Source organism: Emys orbicularis, chromosome 7 (genome assembly GCF_028017835.1).
Source record: "Emys orbicularis isolate rEmyOrb1 chromosome 7, rEmyOrb1.hap1, whole genome shotgun sequence".
NCBI classification, from domain to species: domain Eukaryota; kingdom Metazoa; phylum Chordata; order Testudines; family Emydidae; genus Emys; species Emys orbicularis.
Window position 1 is genome coordinate 89,800,347 of NC_088689.1, and position 27,303 is coordinate 89,827,649.

The 27,303-nt window shown below is 38.4% G+C and overlaps 1 protein-coding gene across 1 annotated transcript in view; it reads left to right on the forward strand.

Annotated features, from left to right (window-relative positions):
* Positions 1–27,303, forward strand: part of IARS1 (isoleucyl-tRNA synthetase 1) — a 213,352-nt gene that overhangs the window by 94,610 nt on the left and 91,439 nt on the right. Inside the window, exons 15-19 of the mRNA XM_065408763.1 lie at positions 6,131–6,257; positions 11,178–11,251; positions 12,040–12,234; positions 20,549–20,635; positions 21,428–21,511. Coding sequence (XP_065264835.1) covers positions 6,131–6,257; positions 11,178–11,251; positions 12,040–12,234; positions 20,549–20,635; positions 21,428–21,511 — 567 coding nt within the window. The remainder of the gene's footprint in view (positions 1–6,130; positions 6,258–11,177; positions 11,252–12,039; positions 12,235–20,548; positions 20,636–21,427; positions 21,512–27,303) is intronic.

Below are 27,303 nucleotides of genomic sequence, written 5' to 3' on the forward strand. Positions count from 1 at the left end.
TGATCAGTCCACAAATAATTAGTCGATTGATCAGTCACATATTGTCCTTGTTAAAAATGGTCAAATATTTTAAAGCACTATTTTATTAGAACAATAGCAACAGTAACAAAAAAACAAGGGTCACTGATTAAATTAATAGGCAGCAGGTTTAATGCAAACAAGGAAATACTTTTTCACACAATGTACAATTAACCTGTGGAAACTCATGGCCATGGAATGTTGTGATGGCCAAAAGTATGACTGGTTCAAAAAAGGACTAGTTAAGTTCATGGAGCCTAGGTTCATCAATGGCTATTAGCCAAGACGGTCAGGTCTGTAACCCTATACTCGGGGTACCCCTAAACCTCTGACTGCAAGAATACAGGAAGGGCAGACATGGGTTGGTCTCTCCATAATTACCCTGTTCTGTACACTCCCTTTGAAGCTCTGGTACTGGCCATTGTAAGAGACAGGAGACTGGGCTACATGGACCATTGTTCCGACCCAGTATAGCATTTCTTATGTTCTTATTATACCAATTGATGACCCTCATGTTATAAATCCAACAGAGCAACATACCATTGCTATTAGTGAGCCCCATCTGTAGCACATGACATGATCTCTAGTGTTGCACTAAAGGCTAGCATCAGGCTCAGACAATTTCTCTAGAAAAAGGAAGTATGGCTTTATAGCTCAAGGGGAGAGAGAATTCAAATGTTTAAACTTTCCTGGTTATTGTACACATTAAGGGAAAGAAATTATTTATATATACATTTTGAGGAGGCTAAGAGAAAACTCTTAAGCATTTTAATGTCCCTGGGAGATTGTACCAGCCTCTGGCTATTTTAAATAGGACTAATAATTTAAGCTAATCACAGTGTCTAAGAACTTCTTAAAAAAGGGAAATTAGTTTCTGTAAGAGCAGTGTAAAGAGAAGTTTTCCACACTGTTGGACTGATAGTCACATGCTAATGTTTGTAATACAGTTTCCACTTGTGATTGGAGAGATGGTCTCTGAAGGTCAGCATGAAGAGTGTTACAGTAATAAGTTTCAACTCTAAAGGAATCCGTGAAGCCTGAATATTCTTAATTTCGGTGCAAGAAAGCTTAACTGTTGGATTTCTTTAAGCTATTTCAGCCATAATTACTTGATGTTGGTAGTTACACAGAGCTTATATTCTTAGCACAAACAAAAAATGGTAGTGTAGTGGAAGATAACTTTTGAAGTTAAAAAGGTCAGAAAAAATTAGCAAAAAGTTACATCATTTAGTTATCTGTCTCAAGTATTTTTGATGTCTGATGCTTCTTTAGTTGGCTGAAGAAGCTTTCTGGCCTAGTAGTAATCACATCCATTGAGATTTCCAATGCACCTGTATCAGCATAAATGAAACTGTTTAAAGAGCCAGTACCTTCAGCAGGCTGCAGAAGAGGTTTTAAGTGCTGCTGTTGTAGGATCTGGCTTATGGACCAGACTGCCTATACTCCAAGAAATGCTGGATGAATTTTGGGGTGGGAAGGGAAAGTGACTGGAAGAGGCAAGCAATGAATGGCTTAGACTGTTTTTCCCCTCAATATGTTGAAGGTGAAGAGAAAACCACTAGGTCTTTTTTGAAGGTAATGATAAAAGAGATTCAACATCATATATATTTAAGGCCAGATCGGACTCTTGTGATCATGTAGTTTGACCTCCTACCTAACACAAACAATAGAACCTCACCCAGTAATTTCTGTATCGAGTCCGTAACTTCTATTAGAACTATAGAATGTCTTTTAGAAAAAATCCAGTCTTGATGTTGATACTTCAAGTGATGGAGAATCCATCACATCACCAGATAAATTGTACCAATGGTTAATTACCTTCACTGTTTAAATAACACAATTTTTTTTTAGTCTAGGTTTTTCTAGTTTTGGCTCCCTATATTTGGATCTTATTATGCCTTTTTCTGCTAGATCAAAGAGCAGTCTATTATCTGAAATCTCTAACCAGTGTAGGTACTTGTAGATTATGATTGTCACTTTTTAACTTGTTGGATAAACTAAATGAAATTTCTTGAGTCTCTCACAGTAATGCATGTTTTCCAGATCTGGTATTGTTTTTGAAGCTCTTTTCTGAACCTATTCACTTTTTCAATGTCCTGCTTGAAGTGTGGACACCAGAACTGGCTACAGTAGTCCAGTAATGGTTTCACCAATACCATATAGAGAGGAAATATCACCTCCCTATTCCTCCTAATTGATTTTCCTTTGCTTATACATCCAAGGAGTGCATTAGTCCTCTTAGCTACGGCATTGCACTGGGACCTCATATTCAATTAGTTGTCTACAGTGACCCCTTAATTCTTTGTGTGATTATATTTGAGGAGAAATTCCCCCTTCTTTTGTGATCTACATCCTTTGTTTTTAGACCTTGCATTTGATTGTGTTAAAATACAGGTTGTTCAAATGAGCCCACCTTACCAAACAATCCAAGGGTGGTCTGTATCCATCACTCTTTACCACTCCACTAATTTCTTTGTCATCTTCCAGTAATTATCTTGGTTTTTTTTTTCCGGTGACTGAAAAACATACTGAATAGTATTGTGTCAATAACTGATCCTTCTGAGACCCCACTAGAAACACCTACACTGGATGACCATTACCTGTTTACAGTTACTCTGAGAACTATCTGTCAAGTGTTTTTAATCTATTTAATATGGGCTCCATCGGAGGTTTTTTGTGGGGGGGTGGAGGGGAGGATAATTCAGATTTTATGGCAATGTGAGGGCTAAGTCAGATACCTTACACAAATCTATTATTTTAACAGAGTTACCTTTTTTAACCAGACATTTGATCTAATCAAAAAAGTTATCAAGTTTGTGTGTTTTACAAGACCTATCTTCCATAAAAACATGTTGATTGGCATTAATTATGCTACTGTCCTTTAATTCTTTATGGCTTGCCCACTAAGTTCTCGCACCTGTGGTTCTTCAGTTTGGGAATCTGTGATCAGTGGTATACAATGATCAGGCAGCCTTCTCAAAACAAGAATTGTTGGGTTAATAGTAGGAACAAAGCGTTAGAGACTCTCAACAGGTCCCTATATCTGTCTGGTTCCCCATAACAGCTACTGCCCCTTTCTCTTTAAACCCTGCTATAGTTCTTCTGTTCTTCTGGTCAAAACCAGTCCAGTAGGCTCAGTAGGAGGTCTAGCCTGAATCCATAGGGCCAATATTTCTGTATGTTAACAGCTGAGGAGTGGCTTAGCTTGAGTTGTGTTCCTTCTTACCTGTTTTTCAAGACAGACCCTTGCTGAGAGAAACCAATATAATCATATAGAAAATACCCCAATAACAAGGTCAATATACAGTATCATAATTTATCACAAGATGGCTCCCAATTAGTCAACCTGATACACATTTAAAGAATTCCTTCTTATTGTCCTTAACCCTGCTGGCCGTAGGTTTTTTAATTGATACTTTTAGCTTCCATTATCAATTGTCAGAATTTCCTAACTGTTGACTTGTACTAGTTGCGATCAGCTTCTTTGTTTTTCCATTTGTTAATTAATTTTTTTGTATTGCTGCTTTCACCTCACCATTTAACCGAGATGGCTTTTTAACCAGTGAAGCCTTCTTTAGTGTTTGTGGAAATATTTTTTGGAATCTAGCAAAGCATATTTAGACAGATACACCCTCAGATATTATGGTGATGAGTACTATAGAAAGTCCCAGCATGGTTGCTTGAAGGATGCCTCTGGAAGAGTTTCTGCTTGAATCACTGGCTGGATAGGTGGGTAAGAATTAGGAAATTCACAATACTGCTCGATTGCATACATCTGCATTATACCTGGCTATTATATTTGGACCATGTTTGTATCACCAAACTGATCAATGTTCATACTCTTCGGCAAATTACTCATTTTGAATTGAGTTGAATTTCATTAAATATTTTTTGAGACTCATAAGTATTGCAACTTGAATTTCATTCGTTTTATTTTAATGTTTTGCTTTTCTTGAATTAGTAGACTTCAGAGTTAGCATTTTTCCATACTATTTTGCATACTTGCATGCAAGTACTTGTTTGAGTCATGGCTACTTCAAATCTTAGAAAAATCAGTCAATAAAATGTTCCTATGGATAAGTCAGGCTCTTTTTACCCACTTTCAGTTTTAAATAGTTGGGTGGGGCTTGGGGAGTGGATTTAGGGGAATATTAACACTGGTGCTATGAGGGGTGTAGGTAAAGTCAGTGAGGATAAATAATTCAAAAGCACCTAAGTCCCATTGACGCTTTACAACTTAAGACTTAGTCTATGATCACATGGGTGCTTTTGACATTTTAAATCTCTGAAGTCTTTTTGAAAGTCAAAAATAATTCTGGATATTTTTCCCTTAAATTTTGTACACTCTTATTTGTGTATCTGTGACATTGGCTTAAAGCAATATATCACCAGCTCAGTAATGCTTATAAGCCTATGGCAATACGGGGTCTGAAAATGTTGTAGTGCCTTGATGTTCAGTGAAACTTCAAAAAAAATGCATTGACTTCCTAAGGAATATGCATAATGAATTTTAAGTTCCCAGGGCTGCTTCCTACAACCCACCACTTCTTTTATGTGCTGTGACTTTTAAAATGTTTCTTTAGGCATGAAAGTAATATGCTGTTGACCTCAAAAGTTATCACTTTTTCTAGTACATTGTATAGTCACTGAATTGAATTAAACACAGTTATGTCTTAAAATTCTCTTCAGCTGTAACTGTGTATAAGCTGTAAAGCCCCAAATGAGTTATGTAAGTGAATCCCATAATTCACAAAAAAGTTCTCCCTAGGCCTGAAAGGTTGTCTTTATATCAAGCTTTAGCATGCAACTCTTTTTATTTTTGTATAGGTGCTTCTATCAGTTACAAATAATTCTTTTTTAAAAGGTTTTTTTTACTAAAGAACTGGAAAATGCACAAGTTCTTTGAGTGATAGTATATGCCCATTTCTAGTGTAGGTGCGCACACACCTACAGCAGAATGGATGTGTGCAACACAGCTTAAAGAACAACCGTTACAAGAAGGTAACTAACTGAGGTTTGGGTTTGTTTAGTTTTTTAACAAATACAGCAGGCTGTGTCTTGTGACTATGTAGAGAATGTGAATAACCAATTGCTAACCAAACTATCAGATTAATTAGCCTTGACGGGGTATAATCCTCAGCATTATCTTTGATCTTCAAGATATTTCATGTGCTCAGATCTCATAGTTAAACATCTCTCTAAGCCCATTTAGCTAGAAATGAAGTCTTCAAAGAGTGCTGCCATTGACTATATCTATATCTATCTATATATATATTTTTTAAATTTGAGACCCATGAACAGTTTTACTAAGAATAGGGCAAGAGCCATGACCTTGTGGGAGAGTGAATGGATCTGGAACTTTGTTTATTCTCAAGGATCCATGCTCTGGAATAGTCTCTAACTCATGCAGTGTTGATAGAAGTGATATCCATGGAGCAAAGGCTGGTGATAGGTGCTAAACAGCTGCCCACAGTGCCAATTTAGCCTAGTCAACTAAACTTTTAACTATTGTTGTCTTACAACCCCGTTATAAGATTTTCATGCATTAGCCAGAAACGGGTGGGTGGGTGGATGTCTGCAATATCAGAATCCTCAGTTAATGTCAAAATAGATTGTTTCTTTAAGAACTGTTTTTGTAAGATAGTGATCATGTGAATTTTTCTAAATCTTTATCTCAACTTTTAGTAGTAATTTTCTAAAGAAAGGTATCCCAGTGAAGTGTGAACATCATTATTACCTTTTGTATGGGTATAATATGCATCCATGGGCACATTGTAGATATTTGTCTAATCTAACGCAGATGTTGATTGAATTACTTTGAGAATGAACAATAAAACATAATATTCTTGCACTTGCATAGCACATTTGAGGATCTGTAGGAGTCAGAAGAAGCAATACTATTATTTTTTTCTCCAAAGGTCATACAAGTAATAAATGCAATTCCTAGCAAATGGCCAACACAGTAACCTGAAACTACACCAATTAATGCAAATATCAGAAAGTAAATCAATTTTGTTGTGATATGGAGGTATGAATGTAATGTCTGCCTATCAGATGACTGAAAGGTTTAGTTTGCAGATAATAATGTAATTGCTTTTAACTTTCGTAACAGGGTTCCTGACTTTGTGAGAGAGAAACGTTTTGGAAACTGGCTGAAAGATGCACGTGACTGGGCTATTTCCAGGAACCGATACTGGGGAACACCTATCCCTTTGTGGGTCAGCAGTGATTTTGAAGAGGTACGTAAGAAAACAAAAATCTCCAGTTATTGACAGAAGAAACCCTGCTATGTTACCAAGTTGGTTTGCTTAATTTCCTAGAGCACAGAACTGTCTTAGTGCTTTGCAGTTTGAAGTACTGTGCTAATCTTAAAACTGCCATGCAAGTAAAGGGCAAAAAGTAGTGCTTTTTTTCTTCATCTCTCTAATGTAAAATTTCAGGTGTATTTTTCTTTTGTTTTTTATGTTTTAAATTAAGCTCTATCCTGGAAGAATCTACACAGGAGAACTAGTGAAACTATAACATCATAAGATAAAACTGAGAAGAGAAGGATTTTTTTTAGTCACTATTTTTCAGCTCTTGATTTTAATTTTTAACACTCAAGTAAAAGTCTGTGTATAACTGGTAGATACAAACTGCCTAAAATTTTCTCTTGCAAGCTAAGCCTACATTAGTAGAAAAGCTGATATATAAATATATGGTATTGGACTGGGTGAGTTGTAAGGTGTCTCAGCATTAGTAGCATGAAGTAAATGTACAAAACTATATACCGAGGTAATTGGCAGTGCCCAAGTTCCTGGATTCATAAAACACCCAGATGTTCAATTTCTTTAAAGGTAAAATACTGCTACTCTAGGGATCAGCTTGATTAGTCAATTCTGATAACACAAGTAGATGGAAAAAGAAAACAAGTGAAGTTGTCAGGATGCCCATATAAGCCTGAATGGTGGTGATAGCATTCTGAAGCTTCTTATCCTTTCTACCCCCCTTGCTAATAAGGAGGTAACACATATTATCACTCTGGACTGAAGCAGGATAACTGAGAAAATATATGTAGGTAAAATGTAACTTTTATGCCTCACACCCTTTCCCTGTTGTTATGTTTAAAAACATTTCTACTGCCCAACAGAGCAAGATCAGATTATTTCTACCCTGACCCACTGTTTACTTTTATAAACAAAAAGGTGTGTTTTCCATAAAAATTTACACAAATATTGCTGTGTTGTCCAAATATGTTGGCAGTCTCTGCTGTCTTACTGTACTTAAACTTAAATTTGAGAAGCTACCGTTTATATTAATCCATCTTGCTTTCCTGCTTAGAGATGCTTCAGGCTCCTGTTACGGTGTTTTGCTGATTTTGACATGATCTTCCTAAGGCCACCGATGAGACAGGTCTCATCAAATGAGGAGAGGTTTTATACAGCAGGGAGGTGGTGGAGACTCTTAGGCTAAGTGAATCCTGACCTGCATCCAACAGCTGTATATTATCCTTCCCTTGCAGTATTATGTCCTTCATGACCCTTGGAAAAACTAGGACACAGATTCTCAAACTGTGATCCCTGGACTATTTGTTGGTGGTCCATGGAGAGTTGATTGGTTGCTTTATGCTAACGATGTCTCCCTGAAGCAGATGTTATACTGCATTAAGATGGCTAAAAATAAAACAAACGTTTTCTTATATTACTCTTCCTTGGAAGCAATTGCTGTAATTCTCTGAGTGCCCACCTGTGGATTAAAATCCACTTCCATGACTGACAGTTTTGTACCTAATGGGTACAGAATGGCCAAGTCAAAATGAAAATACTCTATACTGACTAGTAAGGGTTTTAGTACTAGTACTAGTAAAGGTTCAGTACTGTATCATGCTAAAATATTTCAAGTTTGGTCCTGCAGCTGAAAAAGACTGGACAAAAGACTACACTATCCATATTTGCCTCTGGTAATGCTTCTTACAATCTCTGTCCCTCTTTTACTGATGAAATCTTTACAATTCCTTTTCTAATTTGGAAGATTGAGTTTCGTGTCCATGCAGTTTAGTGCAAATAGCCTACAGGAATCAGACATTGGGGAAGAAATGGTCTAATGCATACAGACATCTTGCATTTCTCCTGAGGCTGCATGTACCCACTGGCTAGAAAGCAAGTGTTGAGGTTTGGTAATCTGGTATGGCCACTGGGCCACAGTAAAATTCAAACGGAGTGTGCCTATGTTCACTCATATTTTATATGAAAGGGGATGTTGTTTAAAAATTAATATAAAAGGTTAACATTGGAACACTCAAACTTTTTAATTTTACTGTGGTCCAGTAGCCATACCAGACTACTGAACCTCAACAATGTGCCCTTCAAAAAGGAACACTTCATGCGTGCAATTATATTTTGCATGTTAAAATCAGAAAAAAATTGTGGATTTATTATTTAATATATAGAAAGGTTACTAATTGCAAGTAAAGTGAAATATAGTACAAATCAATATCTAGTCTCCCACAGTTTTATTTTAGCTGCACTAAGTTTTGGCATAATTATAAGGTAGTAGAAACACATAGTGGAAGGTGAGATTTGAAACTTGTGTTTTTTATTACTCTGTGAAAATCATTGATTTGAGAGCTTAAACCTACAAGTTTCTGAAGAAAGGACTAAGCAGAAAAGCACCCATTTCAACTAGATGTAAAATCTTTTAACACCGCATGATCAGGTTCATAAAGCAGGAAGATAAAATGTTTAAGTTCTAGAGAACTGGCATACAGTTTAATTGAAGTTGCTCAATATTTAGTGAAGATGTGGTTCAGATGCTTTAGTGTGGCTTGGAGCTCCTGTCACTCAACTGAGGCATTTGACTAACTAGTTTTATTGCCAGTAGTCTTGTATAACAGCACTAACCACAGGAAATCCCTGGCTATGCTGTTTTTAGTCTGTGAAGAAATCTTTTCTATGTCCTGTGCCCAGTCTGTTTTGTTTCCGCTTGTCCAGTTCAGGGCCGGCTCCAGCTTTTTTGCCGCCCCAAGCGGCAAAGTGTGTGTGTGTGGGAGTTGATCAGTGACACTTCGGCGGCAGCTCAATCGCGCCGCTTCATTCTTCGGCGGTAATTCGGCAGTGAGTCCTTCGCTCCCTCTCTTTCTCGGACGTGCTGCCCCTTTCCATTAGCCGCCCCAAGCACCTGCTTCCTTTGCTGGTGCCTGGAGCCGGCCCTGGTCCAGTTGCTGCTAGGCTGCCACCTCTAGCTCATCTTGTCAAGTGTTCTTCATATAAATCATTCCCTGTAAGTTTCTTTTAAAGCTCCTAGGTGGTTTGCTTGGTACTGATAGGCAGGTGGGAATCTTCTGTTCTCTCTTCTCATAACACAAGGACAAGGGAAACTGGCCCACCATTAAATGTAATTGCCAATCCGGGTTCCCCACCTTTGTCTACTCTGTGAATCTGTTCTAGCTGCAGCAATTCCATGGAAGGTTCTCCTGGAGGTTTGGTTGTGCAGATGTGAGTTTTCTTCTGGGTGCAGGATGTTTTAAGGACACACATTTTTCTTCCTTGATAGATTACTCTGATTTTCACTTTAAATAAGATATGTCTCACTTAACTCTTTCCAGGACCCAAAAATCCCAATGGAGCCAGATGGTAAATTATGCCCTCATGGTAGTCCTAGCAATTTAGTATAGTAAAACTCTTTCATGAGCATGAATTGACAGCTCCTGGGATGGAAACAATGGTTGGTAACTCAGATCAGTTTTAAGATGGATGAGACCATGTATTAAAGGAGGCTTGAAAGCTTCTGAAAATCCACCTGACTTGACTGTCAGAAGTCATTTTGGTGGTTGGGGGGAGGGGGGAATTGCCTCTTCCTTGGTCACCTCTAAGCTGGTCAAGACACTTTTTGAGTCACTTCCTTTTCATCTGCTATACCTTGAACAAATGTGATGTGGAGTGTCCAACTTCTGCTGAAGCAAACATTGGTAGAAGGATTGAGGCAGCTCCAGTCCATGGATAGGTATGTTAAAAAGCCCCTTCGCTGCTCTTTTATATGGAGTCAAAACACTACTTGTACATTGAAATACCAGCCTCTAAAGGCACTAATAAATAGGGAGCATTTTATCTAGACACATTGTTTAAAAGTCTGATAAAATGCTAATTGTTGCTAATCTGAAGTGCTAAATCCCATTTTTCTTAGACATGTGAAAGGGATGTTGTCAACTCTCAGGCAGTGACAGAGAATGACCCTATAGCCTGGTAGTTAGTGCACTCACTTAGGATGTTGGAGACCCAAGTTCAAGTTCCTGCTCCAGTGACTAAGCATTTATACACAGTGGAACAGCTTCAATAGGAGAGACAGAGAGACCTGCTCCAGAATATCCCATAGCCCAGTCATTAGTGCATTCTCCTGCAATGTAGGAAATATAAATTCAAATTTCTGTTCCACATCAGGCAGAGGGGGGACTTGAACCTGGGTCTCCCACATCCCAGATGAGTGAACCACTGGGCTAAAGGTGATCACTTGTGCATTTTTAACTCTACTTTTATATAGTAAATATCAGGTGTTGTGGAAAGTTTGACTTAGAAGGTGTCACCACCCTAAAAAGTTTGGGAAATACTGATTTAGAACATGAGTGTCACTTCTGGATCTTAGCTAGTTCCCATCTAACCATTTTGCTAATTGTTCTAGTTTAAATGGTTAATGACATTATGCAGCAGTTCATGTTTGTAGGTAAAGACTGTTTTGACTCCCTTGGAAAGCAGCATTTTCTAGTGGTCAGAGCAGGAGACTAAGCATCAGCATATCTGGGTTCTGTGCCAAATTTTACCACTGTTCATCTGTGTGATTAGGCAAATTAACCTCTTTGGCCTCTTTTTCTAAATATAAAATGAGATAATCAGGTTTGTAAAGTGATTCAAGATCTTTGGATGGAAGGCGCTGTTGAAGTGCTAAGTATTGTGTGTTTTATATAAATAATATATATTGGGTTTTGGATTTAAAGAATTTTTTCCCTTACACAAAGTGAAAACATAACTATAAAATGTTGCAGGGTTTCGGTGTAAAAGGGTAAATTTAACTTGTAGTTTGTAGCTCTGTATTGTACTTGAAAGTGATACATAATAGCACAGTATTATGGAATATCTCTTAAAATATCCATTGAATTGGTTCTAAAGTATTTTACTATCTTTTAACAGGTGGTTTGCATTGGGTCAGTGGCAGAACTGGAAGAGCTGTCAGGAGTGAAAGTCACTGATCTCCACAGAGAAAGGTCAGTCACTGAGAACATGTACCAGCATGAACTGCTCCTATAGTTAATTAGCAACTGTTAGGGAGTAGCACACAGAAATATTAGTTATTATTGTCTTAAACCTGAATAACCATTTAGGTTTTAGGAGCATATGGAGGAAACTAGAATGGCTTTATGTATACTGTATTAAGTATACAAATGTTTCTTTCTTGGAAATTAATAGGCAGCAGGTTTAAAACAAACATATAAGGAAGTGCTTCTTCACATTAACGCACAGTCAACTGTTGGAAATTGTAGCCGGGGATGTGATGAAGGCCAAAAGAATAACTGGTTTCAAAAAAGCATTAGATAAATTAATGGAGCTTAGGTCCATCAATGGCTATTAGCCAAGATGGTCAGGGATGCAACCCCATGATCTGGCTGTCCCTAAACCTCTGACTGCTGGAATCTGGGACTGGATTACGGGATGGATAACTCGATAAATTGTCCTGTTCTGTTTATTCCCTCTGAAGCATCTGGCACCAGCTGTTGTCAGAAGGATACTGGGCTAGATGGACCATAGGTTTGGCCTATTATGGTCATTGTTATATTCTTATGAAACTTCAATTTGAGATTGATACTAAATTTACAAAGCCATTTTAAACTCTAAAATTTTTATATGAAATCTTGGACTGTTGGAAATCACAGTGAAACTGAGTTGTTGTTGTTTTTGTTCCCTATCTAATGCGTAAGCATAATATGGATTAAGTTCTATTATGCCAAAGTTCTTAATATTTGGATTAGCGTTTGTCCATCTTTTTCTCTTATAGTATTGATCATCTAACCATCCCTTCACGCTGTGGAAAAGGAATGTTGCACCGTGTTTCTGAAGTCTTCGATTGTTGGTTTGAGAGTGGGAGCATGCCTTACGCACAAGTCCATTATCCATTTGAGAACAGAAAAGAATTTGAAGATGCCTTTCCTGCTGACTTCATTGCTGAAGGCATTGATCAAACCAGAGGATGGTAATATACTCTGTTCCAGATTTTAGAGAGAGAGAGAGAGAGTGCATTTAACATATGAACCATCCCTAAGTGATGTGCAAACTATACCTCTACCCCGATATAACGCCGTCCTTGGGAGCCAAAAAATCTTACCACGTTATAGGTGAAACCGTGTTATATCAAACTTGCTTTGATCCGCCGGAGTGCGCAGCCCCGCCCCCCCAGAGCACTGCTTTACCACGTTATATCCGAATTTGTGTTGTATCGGGTCGCGTTATATCGGGGTAGAGGTGTATAAACATACAGCTTTCACTAAAATGCAGCTACGTCTGTGGTGGGAGGGAAGTAGTCAGCAAATACCAGGGCAATCTCTTATTCTTTCTGAGACTTGCCATTGGATATTCTCATTGAGAAATTTGCCACAAAGTAAACTGCGCAGAATTCAGTTTATTTACCATAAAAGGAGGAAAGACTGAGTTTACTGAGCTGAGACAAAAACTTTTCTGGGGATGGTAGGTATTTCATACCTGATGAGTAAGCCAGTAAACCCCATGCCCTAGATGCGATTTAACTTTTCTGTGTTAGTTTGGGAAAGGGCCAAAAGTGTAACTAAGTCAACCCTTATGTGACTAGTAGGAGACACTCCTTTTCAAAAATATAAACTTCTAGACTTAAATTTGCTTCCACAATGTTGTGAACTGCTCCATTTACTGATATTTCCTTGGCCAAACAAACCTTTCCTGATGTAAAGCTAAATCTTTCTCTAATCTCAGGTTTGTCCCTGGTAATTCCTTATGTATAATATTTAGTTTTTGGTCTTTTTGTCCCATTTAGGAATGTCTGTTATAATTATGTGTCCTTGAAGTCTTAGTTTTGAGGTTGACTATGCTTAGTTTTACAAACCTTTCTTAACTAGACTTTCCTTCCATTGTCCCAAATTAGCGTAGTTCACTATAATGAAGTGGTACTTGCACAGTAAACAGATCTGTTACGTTTCTAAGTCAGTCAGGACTAAGTGAGCTAAATTCGGTATTATTTTGTATATAATAGACTTGTTTATTCAATTCCAGTCATTTGTATTTTTGCAAATCTCTGAGATTAGAGAAAATGATTTAGGTTTAATTTCCAAAAGGTAGTGGAACAGGTATCATTGAGGGCATGATATGAATACAGAAAAGTTGCATAGGTATAAATGAAGGCCCAATTTAACCTTGCAATACTTTATTTCTGGTGGTAATGTGTGACATGGAAAGAACCAAACTTGATTCCCAAATTCCAGGTTTTGCTTTGAAGGCTGGCAATTAAAAACAACAACAACACATATTTTATTTGCCAATTGAGTATACTTAACACAGAATCACTGAGAGACCAGAACCTTCACAGAAATTTGGTTCCTTTGCAGAGTAGAACTGTACTTTGAACTCTGTTCAAAGCAGTGGATAGTATTTTAAATGGATCCTCACCAAAACTTTATACACCGTCAACACTCTTTCAACATTACTACCCCATATTTGCTTTCCTGGGGGCAGTCTCACACTATATGTAAAATTCTATTAATTATTTATTACAATTCTGAAGTATTCTTCCTCATTAGTCCTTTCTAATTTTGTTCCGTTAACCCTAAAATTACTTTTACTATTTTGTTCCTTACTACATTAAACTCCATTTGCCACTTGCTAGCCCACCTGTTTAGATCTTACTTCAGTTTGTACTTCCCATGGTTATATATTGATTTATTATTCACTGTACACTATCAGAATGATTATTAATACAGTGAATCCCAACATTGAAGAGAATCGATCCCTTGTTACTTTGAGACACAACTTCCTACAGGTCATGATTATTCTTCGCACACTATTCCTCAAGTAGTTTTCTAGACATTGTTACTAAGCACTGATCCCAGATTCCCTAATTTAATTTATTAGTTTTTATGCAATACTGTATTTGGTAAAAATCCTAGAAATAGATCATATATATATATATGGAATATACATTTATTTAAAACAAAGGTTTCTGTATTAAGTGTCAGTTTAAGAAAGGGACCTGGGAATCATTGTAGAGAGCTCAATGGAAATCTCTGTCCAACATGCAGCTGTGATCAAAAAAAGCTAACATGTTAACACTCCTATGGAATGAGATGCAGCATGGACAATATTCTAACACTTTTATATAAATCGTTGGTGCGGCCTCACCTGTCATAGTATATGCAGTACTAGTCACCCCATCTCAAAAAGGATATTGCAAACCTAAATGTGGTTCTGAGAAGAGCAATGAGAATGATCAAAGGCCTGGAAAAACTCTCATAAAGACAGATGAAAAAGCCTGGGATTGTTTACTTCAGAAAAGAGACAAATGAGAGGGAACATGATAGAAGTATATAAAACAATGAATATAGAGAAGGTAGATTGGGAGGTTCTGTTCCCTGCCTCATAATACAAGAACAAGGGGATAGTCAATTAAATTAAAAAGTGCGGAAATTAAAAACTGACAAAAGGAAATACTTTTTCACACAGCGTGTAACTTAGCTGTGGACTTCATTGCCACAAAAGTGGTTGAGGCCAAGAATTTTACAAGATTTTAAAAAGGGATGTGGTATCAATATGGATATCAAAAATGTCCTAATTAATGACAAAATATCTGGAAGAGGAATTAAGCCTTGTGCTTCAGATTTTAGGCCAATCTGACTATTAGAGAACAGGATGAAACCAATGTGGGGAGCAGATTATTCCACATATGCTTACTTTAGGGTTCTTAGGCCATCCTCTTAAATATCTGGCTGTTGCCACTGCTGGAGATAGAATACTGGATGAGGTTGACCACTAGTCTGATCCAGTAGGACAGTTCCTGAAATAAAATCTGGTAGTATCACTGAAGAACGTTGGTACACTTTTACACAGGAAGAATTTTTATATTGTCAGTGTAATAATCTAAATGTGAGGCCACTATAATTTACAAACCTGTTTTAAATTAGCACACTTCCTAGTTTCTCTTCTATTTTTTTTTTTAAAAACACTACCACAATATGATTAGTGTTCATGAAAGGTAGTAAATATGCAGCACCAAACACTAAGTTCTGCCATCTGAGCAGCACCTTTATAAGCTTTCTCATATTAAAGGGTGTAGAGCCTGATCTGGAGAGAGCATTTTTTCGAGGGAGACTTGGGGGGAGTTTATAGGTGGTCTGTCTTTGTCAATCTCAAAAGAGAGGCCACCTGTAATGCCAATTGTGATTTGATTTTTGTGATATGGACATAGATCCATTGGGTATTGGACTGAGCCTACCAATTCACTTTATATTCTGTAGGCTACATAACTGCTGCCAGATGGTGGAGATTTTCAAACTGTATAGGCCTGGGTAGATTGCTTCATGGGGTTGGTTTTTATTAACAGCAGCATAAAGTTCACCTCAAGCTTTCTCTCCAGGCTTGATTTAATCTTAAGGTTCCTCCCTCAGAACCACTGAGCTGCATCTTAGATCCTACTCCCTCGAGAGCTGCTGTCACCTTCCTTATATTTAGGAGGCTATTAAGCCAATTGCTTCAGAAAGTCATGAGAACCCACAAACCTTTCCCAAGATGATCATCTGCTAACAAGGTGGTGTTTTTCAAATAGACAGTGCTAGCCTGTTACCATCCCAATAAAGCTATTAATTTTCAGACAGAAAAATGAATTAAGATGAGGATTGTTCCTCTGGAATGATGGTGACATCAGACTGTACTAGAAAGTTGCTAGATTTCATCCTCATTATAAAGCTGGATTACACTGAGGCCATGTCTACTCTAGGGGCTAGATTGATGCAGCGGTGTCGATTTAGCAGGTCTGGTGAAGACATTCTAAGTTGGTAGGAGAGCGCTCTCCTGTTGACATCTGTATTCCACGTCCCTGAGAGGTGGAAGCTATGTCAGCGGGAGTTACCTTGACCTCAGTTACGTAACTGAACTAGCGTAACTTAGATCAACTTACCTCTTTAATGTAGACCAGCCCTTAGTTAACTTTCCCCAATATCTTTATTATACTTGTGAAAGATTGAGATTCTGGGAAATGCCAATGAATATATCCTTCTCTAGTTATGACATGCTAAAATGACAACACTGCTAAATGGCCAATGGACCAGTCAACTCTGAAATATTGATGCTTTAAATAGACTGTATTTGCAAAACCTTGTAAAACTGTTAGAACTTAGATATCTTTAAAATTGTGATTTCTCAGTCACAAGCAAACAGTTATTTCAGGCAGAATGGTGCCCTTTGTCATTAACATTCTTTTTTCTTTGAGCATTGGTAACTCTGCTTCATGTATTAGACATGGAAGTGTCTTTCTCAGTTTGGCTAATATTTAAAACGGCACATTTTGTACGACAGTCTTGGCCCTCCCTGTAGGTCCTCATACCAGAATTAATTGCTTAACCAGGCCTTTAAATTCTGACAGAGGTTTGTTAGTGTTGGGGTAATGTGGGACTTTACCCCAACCACACCCAACTTGTACATGTTTATACAGAATGTTTTACCAGCGTTGGCTGTCTATTGGCTGTTATGAAAGGCATGATTTTAATTGGTTTATAGATGTGCATATCAAAAGCATCTTATAAATGTAAAACTTAAAACCACCAAGTAGTGTCTATAAAGCAAATCAAACCACAGAATGATCATGAATAAGAATATGTAGATGATATTTTGAAATGACAACAGTGGTTGTCATTAAAATCATAACATTTACTACTGCAAGCAATTAGTATTAGCACTATATTCCCAACACTACACACCAGGCATGTTTCAATTAATTCCAGATACACTGTCCAGTATGATTGTGGGTATTCTTCTGTTCATCTTTTTAAGAAACTGAACTATCTAACTTAATGTCCCTGGAGAAGTTTCTTCAGTCACTTAAAAAATTTCTGCATGTGCCACCTCAAAGTGCGTAACCCTCATGTACCAGTCTCCTATAAAAAAACAACAAAAAAACCATTGAAGCTCCTTCTAGTCAAAGTCAGTTTTTGCTTTTAAAATAGAAATGCCTTACAGGCCTGGTCTACAGTGTCTGTGTGTGGGGATCGATCTAAGTTACGCAACTTCAACTAGGTACTTAGATCTACCTACCACGGTGTTTTCACTGCGGTAGGTCGACTGCTGACACTCGCCTGTCAACTCCGCCTATGCGTCTCACTCCGCTGGAGTACCAGCGTCGACGGGAGAGCGCTCGGTGGTCGATTTATCGCGTCTTCACTAGACACAATAAATCGACCCCCCCGGATCGCTCGATCGCTCCGGAGGTAAGGGTAGACATGCCCACAGTGTTGTCTTCATTCCATGACAATTGCTGTTGTTGGGATCAGTTTGTTGCTTGTTTTGCATGTATATTTACATGCCATAACCCATTACTGTTTTGTCAGTTGGGTATTCATACCAGCTGAGGGAAGAATCAGCTAGTATGCAGTCTCTTTAGTTTTGATTTGTCTTGGTCATATGGGCAAAAGCTCAGGATTGAGATTTTTTTTCTTTTGAAGACTAAAGATGAGGGAGGAAAAAAGGGTGGGGGTGGGATGTAAGGAGGAGGGTAGAGAATTATGTACAAGGAGTAAAGAATGGGAAAGTAGCTTAAAATGGCAACGTTTTGTATTTTACTTTTTGTATATGTGTGAATGTTTGATAAAGGTTTGTAAGATACATTGTAATTTGGTTGGTTAAGTTAATTTGGTGGGTTTTACAGCCCAGTGGGGTGTGCACCCTGAGATGATAATGTGAGTTGAAAGCCTCTCTAGGAAATAAGAATCACAGCTTTCATCTAAGCCGCTTTATAAATGCAATAATGCCCCCAAGCAACGTTTACCAAGTCTTGGATACTCAATTGCCACAGATGTGTTTTCAATTCTATGCAGCTTTTTGAGATCCAGCCACTTCAGAGGATACAAATGAACCTTTCTTTCAGCAGAGTATTTCTTCTCTAAATCTTATGCTAATAAACAGTTTTGAAGCATAACCTTCTGTGGCTTGGTCTGAGTCCATTAGTTTTCATAAAATCATCTTTCATTTAAAGGTTGTGTTAGCTTTAGCTCTATAGATTGCTGATGTATTTGATATTCTCCCTTAGCTAACAAGGCTGTGCCACACCCTCAACTTATTTAAAAATAAAGAGTTGCACAGGCCCAGGCCTCTGACAAGAATCCTATTTGTGAATAGGTTTCTGTGGATTAGTGTGCTGTTCAGAGGTGTGTTGGAAATATTCCTGGAGTTGGAGACATGGAAAGTAGGATTCCAGGTCACCAAAAAACTATCATGTTCGTGGGGGTAGAGGGGCAGAAGGAGAGGCCCCGAGATAGGACAGACTCTTCTGCTGGGCTAAGAGTATAGCTGGTTAGATTAACAATATTGTTGGGTGAGTTAAGGGAACCACTGTTGTGGCCCCTTGTGGAATGTAGTAGTTTAGATAGTTTAGTGTCCTTTTTCCTTTGTCCTCACCCGCAACTATTTCACATTTGGGGACAATGTACACCTTCAAGTCAGTGGCACTGCTATGGGTACCCGCATGGCCCCATAGTATGCCAACATTTTTATGGCTGACTTAGAACAACACTTCCTCAGCTCTCGTCCCCTAACACCCCTACTGTACTTGCGCTACATTGATGACCTCTTCATCATCTGGACCCATGGAAAAGAAGCCCTTGAGGAATTCCATCATTACTTCAACAATTTCCATCCCACCATCAACCTCAGCCTGGACTAGTCCACACGAGATCCACTTCCTGGACACTACAAGTGATGGTCTAATAAGCGATGGTCACATAAACACCACCCTATAACAGAAACCTACTGACCGCTATACTTACCTACATGCCTCCAGCTTTCATCCAGACCACATCACATGATCCATTGTCCACAGCCAAGCTCTAAGATACAACTGCATTTGCTCCAATCCCTCAGACAGAGACAAACACCTACAAGATCTCTATCAAGCGTTCTTAAAACTACAATACCCACCTGCTGAAATGAAGAAACAGATTGACAGAGCCAGAAGAGTACCCTAAAGTCACCTACTACAGGACAGGCCCAACAAAGAAAGTAACAGAATGCCACTAGCCGTCACCTTCAGCCCCCAACTAAAACCTCTCCAGTGCATCATTAAGGATCTACAACCTATCCTGAAGGACGATCCCTCACTCTCCCAGATCTTGGGAGACAGGCCAGTCCTCGCTTAGACAGCCCCCTAACCTGAAGCAAATACTCACCAGCAACCACACAACAAAAACACTAACCCAGGAACCTGTCCTTCTAACAAAGCCTGTTGCCAACTCTGTCCACATATCTATTCAAGGGACACCATCATAGGACCTAATCACATCACCCACACCATCAGAGGCTCGTTCACCTGCACATCTACCATGTACATTAGCCACACCGGACAGTCTCTACATAAAAGAATAAATGGACACAAATCAGACGTCAAGAATTATAACATTCAAAAACCAGTCGGAGAACACTTCAGCCTCCCTGGTCACTCAATTACAGACCTAAAGGTTGCAATTCTCCAACAAAAGAACTTCAAAAACAGACTCCAACAAGAAACTGCTGAATTGGAATTAATTTGCAAACTGGACACCATTAAATTAAGCTTTAATAAAGACTGGGAGTGGATGGGTCATTACACAAAGTAAAAACTATTTCCCCATGCTAATTTTTTCCCCTACTGTTACTCACACCTTCTTGTCAACTGTTTGAAATGGACCATCCTGATTATCCCTACAAAAGTTTTTTTTTCTCCTGCTGATCATAGCCCACCTTAATGGATTAGTCTCATTAGAGTTGGTATGGCAACACCTATTTTTTCATGTTCTCTGTGTGTGTATATATATCTTCCTACTGTATGAATCCGATGAAGTGGGTTTTAGCCCATGAAAGCTTATGCTCAAATAAATTTGTTAGTCTCTAAGGTGCCACAAGTACTCCTCGTTATTTTTGTTTATATATATATTTATTTATTTTGTGGATTTTAAAAATCTATTACTTAAAGGGGAAATTCTCCACTGTCCTGTCTCCCAACCTTGCTAATTATTCCCAAAATGTTTCACTGTCATTTATTAGTATTCTAGTACTTGTGTGTAATATTTGGAGAAAAAATAGTATATACTGCACAGCAAGAAAACAATTGTACAATAAGCTGATTTTAATGGATCTTTTCCAGTTCTATGTCCACTCAGATTTTTTTTAATTCTAATGTGCTAGAGTGAATAAATCCAGCTTAATTGAAATTTGATTTGTAATTGACAGCATGGTGCTTTTAGCATAACGTGCCTAGAATATGGTTTGAACTGTCTGATAAACTTATCACTTTTTTGTTTCAGGTTTTATACTCTCCTGGTGCTATCCACAGCTCTTTTTGGGAAGCCGCCTTTCAAGAATGTAATTGTAAATGGGCTGGTTCTTGCTAGGTTAGTATATTAGTTTTCTTTACTGAACAGCTTTTTATTGTCACCTCGTTGTTAATAGGTTCAGATACGTTACTCTAAATCACAAGTGAGACATTTTGGTAGCCTAGGAGTACATAGTGGTTATAGTTAGGTCAGTTTTTGGCTACCAATGAGAGAGAAACTTGTCACAAAGTAGCAACGTTACAGAAGATGAATTTAACTGCCCATCAGAGAGGGACATTTGTGTCTCCTATCCGGGAATTATGCCTAATTCTTCGCAGGAATATTTACCCTTACTTATCGGCCACAAAGCTAATTAAAACTGGATGGAATTGAGGAAAGAAATGATATGCCATTGTGCACAAGGAAGGATACCCTGTTTAAAAGCTACATGTTGATTTGGAGGTTTATATATTTTTTATAACAGTAAATATATTTTTCAGTGTCATAACTTGCCACATCTTCAGGATGATGATACTGATCCAAAGCAAATGTTTTGTTTTTATCCTCTTGCACCTTATTATGCATCTTAATTCCTCAGAGGAAGATGGAATCTTCTAATTGAGTCTGTAATTTAGGAGCCTGTTGCTTCCAGATTTTCTCAGTGCTCTGGAATTGTCCATCATGCTGAAATAGTGTGCTGAGTGCATGACAGTGGCATGGGTAACTGTAAACATATTGTGACAATCAGATTTGAGTTTTAATCAATTATTTGGAAAGGAAGCTGGATGTAAAAGGATACTTGGTTAGCAACTCTTGTGTTGTCAGAGTCCTAAGAACTCATTCCCCACACTTGGCATTTGTTTTTTTTAGTGATGGCCAAAAAATGAGCAAACGCAAGAAGAACTATCCTGATCCAGTGACCATTGTAAATGGTTATGGAGCTGATGCACTAAGGTAGGAACTGGCAATTCTGTCTGTTTTTTTTCTGTAATGTAGATACCTAATACTTCAAATTCCTATGAATGGTTATATCAGACATGTATACCAGAAAGGATGTAATGGGTTTTGACAGATAGCGATAGGAAATAACTTCAGTTTAGAGTATTTCAGAACTCTGTGGCAAGGAAGTAGTTGCGGGAAGGGATGACCCAAGGGATTGGTAATGGGTTATGGAGCCTTGAACTTCTAAAACATTGGTTCCGATCCTAACAAGGCTGATAATGACTGAAGCTAATTGCTATCTGATGGCTTTTTGGTTAGGAAATGAGTTGTGTCCAGTTCCTATTATATAATATGTCAATTTAAGCTGATACTAATTGGTATCATTGCTGGCTTTATAAGCATAGAGGCCAAGTATTTGAATGGTCATGAAAACTATGATCAACTCCTCCTCAGACCTAGTTACTCTAGAATAGCATATCTGCACATAGGCTGCATGGTGGAGGGAAGCTTGTGCAGTCGCTGCTTGTGCAGTCGCTACCTGTGCTATATATTACCTATGGAGAAAAGATTTGGTCTACATTGCTGTTTAATACAGCATCTTTCATAAGCACTATGTTCAGTTAATATTGGAGACAAAAGTGAAGGGGCAGATCTGAATATATTCATGTACAAAAAGCACCTTACTGATCAAACGATCTAGGTCTTTGGGCAATTTAAGTTGTTTCATTAAAATAATATAAATGCTCAAGTATAAGAGGCATTTAATTTGGCTGGGGGCAATAAAATCTCTTCATAACCTAAAGGTGGAGTATGGACATTGAATATCTGAATTAATATCTTATTTATGGTTGTAAAGAGCCATTTGAATGTTGTTATATTCAAGTTTTTATAATATGTCACCAGGCATCATGATTGCATGCTGAAACTATGGCAGATCAAATAATAAGTATGTGTGTCTGTGTCTGTTGAAAACTTTCCATTTGCCATAACTGAAACTTGCTTTAAAATTAACATTTATTTTAAGAAGACTAGACTCGTGTTTGAATACCTTGAAAAATGGAACAGAGGTCTCTACTTTGATACAACTTTAAAATTTAAGCTACTTCCCCCCCCCCCCCATTTCAGAAACATTGAAGTCCCCTTTTGGTAAATGCCTTGTATCTCGTCAGTTCAGGAAGAAATTGTCATAAAAAACAAGTTTTACTGTGAAGGCTTGAATAGAGTTCTTAAGTAGATCAACAAGATCAAACTCTTTTATAATAGTCTAACCATGGTCAGCAGAATATGAAGCAGCATGACTGCAGAGATTCCCAGTTGTTATGGAGGCTTTTAAACTCAATGTTCAGTTGTTGTTTTTTCCTAATTTTTTTCTGCCTTAAAAAAAAATGCTAAAAGGTACAATTCCATTATTTCCCCATTTTTGTTCAATAAAAGGCTAATTCATTTTTCTGCCTGACATTCACTTTCTAATGTCATATTTATTTATACACACACCCACATACAGAGTATAAAGCAGTACAGACTAGGTTCATTTAAGGAAAGACTTCTGTGATTCAGTTGTTTGTGCTTATCCACTGAAGCACTTCTTGTATACTGTTTATAGAATAAGCTACTTTAGATTTTCTTGTCGTTTTGGCACGGTTTCTATGCAGAGTTACTTTAGCTTCTGTGAAGGAAGTTCTCCCCTCCCCCTCAGGAGAATCTTTACGAACGGTAGCTTCAAATTAGTCTCAGCGCAACAGTATGTTAGTAAATACAGCATCCCCAGCAGTTACACGCATAAGCTGCTTAAATGTATAATAGGATGAGAACTCCAGATGGAAGGAATAGCTAGGTAGCACAGAGAGTTAGCACACTGGTCTCTGACTTTTAGAATCTTTAATTCCAGTGTTCTTTGAATTGTATGTGAAACCATTCAGTGTCTAAGAGCTTGTTTACACAGTGCAACAATGCACATCAGAAGATGTGTACAGTTGTAGAGCACCTTAAAGTATTGAGCTCTAACTGACCTGTGCTGACCCAACTGATGCACTCTTAAAAGTATGTGTTAATGTTGTATTGTTTTCAAACAGGACTAAATAAAAAATAAATTAAATAAATTAATGGAGATATCCCATCTCCTAGAACTGGAAGGGACCTTGAAAGGTCATCGAGTCCAGCCCCCTGCCTTCACTAGCAGGACCAAGTACTGATTTTGCCCCAGATCCCTAAGTGGCCCCCTCAAGGATTGAACTCACAACCCTGGGTTTAGCAGGCCAATGCTCAAACCACTGAGCTATCCCTCCCTCACAACATTCATGCACACTAGGAACCTTTTAGAGCACATCAGTGGGGTCAACACAAAGCTGTTAGAGTTCAACACTTCAAAGCCCTCTACAATTTTACACCCTTTCTGGTGTGCATTGTTGCACTGTGTAGACCAGTCCTAAATGTTAAAGCTACCATCACACTTGGGCAGTCTTGACAACCTTGACTCAGATGGGCTGTAAGCCAAAGATGAAGTCGTGCAGTGAGGGAAAAAGTGTGGTGTTCTCTCTCTTTCTCCCCATTTAATTTCCCTTCACTTCCATGAGCTTCAAAGAAGGTCCTCACATTAAAGGGAATGTATTTGTGCTATACTCTCCACTCTGCCTGCTTTGTATTTCCAAAAGCAGGGCAACAAAAACTGGCGGGGACTGCAGGAAAGGATGGGGTCAGTGGGGAGAGGAGGGAAATACTTATTTCTGTGGGCGTCACATAATTTTTTGGAACCAGTTTAACTGTTTTGGTTAGGAGTGATATTTCTGCCAAAAGCTATACCAGTACAGCTACTGAGGTGGACATAGTTACATTGGTACAGCTTATTTCTCCTTCCCCTATCTTAGTATAAGCATCTTTATACTAGAATAACTGTGCCCACACTAGGGGGACTGCACTGACTTAACTACAGCAGCATAGTTAATGCAGTACAATTTTTGTGTGTAGACGAGCATTTGAACTCAGCAGTTTTTTCTTGCTCAACATGCTAAAAACCTATCCTGTGGGGATTTCTATGCTTCACGTGCTACAGTTAATATTTCTACTGTGCTGGTCTGGATCAAAAACTGCAACTTCAGTAAAAATAATTTCCAAATATCAGTTGGTGATTGAGTTTTCTCTGCACCTTTTTGGAAGGAATGAACATGTAGACTTTGCCCTTCTTGCCATGTCAATATATTTGTGATGGGGAATTGGCTTTCCTCAGCCTGATAGCTAGTTCCTGATAAGGGTATACTAAAATGTTACCATGAAGTTAGATTGATGGTGAGTGTGAACTGGCGTCAGTGATTGTGGAGTCTAACAAAAATGCTAGAATTTCAGCACTACATGGCAATAAAGGCAATGAAGATTTAGTGGCCAAGAAATGCAAGTCTAAGAGCTTGTCTACACCATGCAGCTTTTAGCGACAAGGCTGCCTTGTTGCTAAACATCAGCGTGTGTAAACACTTTTTTTGGTACTTTTGCCGACAAAATACTTCCAGCCCCGCAAGCGGCATTAGCTTTGTCAGCAGGAGAGCGCTCCTGCCGACAAAGCCACGTTCACACGGCCACTTGCGTCGGCAAAACTTTTGTCTTTCGCGGGGGGGCTTTTTTAAGTACCCGTGAAGGACAAAAGCTTTGTCGACAACTTCACAGTGTAGACAAGCCCTTATAAGAATAAATGATTAATAAAAGTATGCAAGTTTTGTCCCTTTATTTGGATTGGTTCCAGAGTAATCAATTTCTTCCTACATTACCTTGAAAGTAATGTTTCACTATTGTTAATATAATCAAGTGACCTAAGTCCCCATCTGCCAACACAGGCAAACAAATAGACTCAGCCACTGCCGCTGAGTGTCTGCAATTCTGTCACAGAACATTTTTTTTTTTTTTAATCAGAGGGCAATAGCTTCTACAGCTGAGCTTTTGTTTGCTTCATTGAGGCCTTATCCCTCAAAGTTCAGACTGGTATCCTAGCAATACACCTCTGTGAAAATGTGCTATTTGCATTTGGCAACTAATTTTCATGGCATGAGGTGCCAGAAGAATAAATTGTGTATTCAGGAAAGAATATAGCAGTGTTATTGTTAATTCAGAGGTCGTCCAAGACCTACATCTTATCTCCTTATAGAAGATAGTCCATTGTGCAACAAAACCAAACCCCTATACTTTATACCACTTACCTAGACAATGTTTAACCTCAAGTATCATCTGCTGTCTAGGTCATAGAATCGTAGAATATCAGGGTTGGAAGGGACCTCAGGAGGTCATCTAGTCCAACCCCCTGCTCAAAGCAGGACCAATTCCCAACTAAATCATCCCAGCCAGGGCTTTGTCAAGCCTGACCTTAAAAACCGCTAAGGAAGGAGATTCCACCACCTCCCTAGGTAACCCTTTCCAGTGCTTCACCACCCTCCTAGTGAGAAAGTTTTTCCTAATATCCAACCTAAACCTCCCCCACTGCAACTTGAGACCATTACTCCTTGTTCTGTCATCAGGTACCACTGAGAACAGTCTAGATCCATCCTCTTTGGAACCCCCTTTCAGGTAGTTGAAAGCAGCTATCAAATCTCCCCTCATTCTTCTCTTCTGCAGACTAAACAATCCCAGTTCCCTCAGCCTCTCCTCATAAGGTCTATCTTCTCTCACTCATAAGGTCTATCTTCTCTCACTCATGAGATAGGAAGGATCTCCAAGAAGATCACCTATATTTTCTTCTCTAGAAACCAGAGGCTTTTGATGATCTGCAGTGTGTTTTTTGAGACAGTGTCATTAATGCCAATCACTGTAAACAATCGGTCTTTCTCATACTTCTTCTATTCATAACGAGTCAGGCCACTGTTCACCATGATGCCTTGCTCACACACCAGGGTGCCAGGTTTTCAAAGACCTAGGGTGTAGGTATTTAGGTTTGGGATTTTTTTTTCCCTAGGGGAATTGGAGAAAAGTTGATAACTGTCTTTTTGTGTCTTGGGTTGGAGTCCGAGAGCCCTATATGACCAAATGTTCAATGTGGAGACAATACAGGTGTAAAATGATTAAAAATGTTAAGTCCTGTAAAAATAGGTAAAGCCAAAGCACAGAGAGTTTTGTGTGGCTATAATATGGACCATAAATAAAATGTCAAGGTTGTAAAAGTTAAATCTACTGCTTCATTTCACCCCTTCTGTTTTAACCCGAAGGCAAAGCTTTCCCCCCCTCCTTGCACACAGAACTGATGTAAAAACACCTGTACACAACATTAAATACCAAATACATCTGAAGCAAGTCAAATAATTTTCTGCTTCAGTAAACACAGGCCACGTTGATTTTGAGGTAAAGATATTATTGCAAGCTGAGCAGGCTCAGTATAAACTGCTTTAAAAAGGCGTTTTACCATAGGCAAGTGTCCTTAAAATGACTGAAAATAAAATAAACTCTTGTTTTGTGCTAGTTTCTTTTCTTTACATACAGAAGCATTTTATTCTGACTAGCTTTAAAAACCAATTTCATTTGAAGATACATTTAGTCCATAACAGTCCATGCTTCTGGTACTATAAATAATTTATTTACAGTGTCTTCAGTGTCCTGTAATTACACAGCTACTAGTACACAAGGACACCAGATAAAACCAAGAGAAGTGCATGTTTTCTGAAGCCTGCAGACAGTACTGTTTGTTACTTTCCTAAGTTTATTTACAGGCCATTTGCTGTTGTGGTAACCTTGGAACACAGTGGGGTAAAGATTTAAAATGACATTTATGTAAAATAAATTAGGAAAATTTAGAGATGACAGTATTATTGGTTTGCAGTGTCTGTGTTATACAT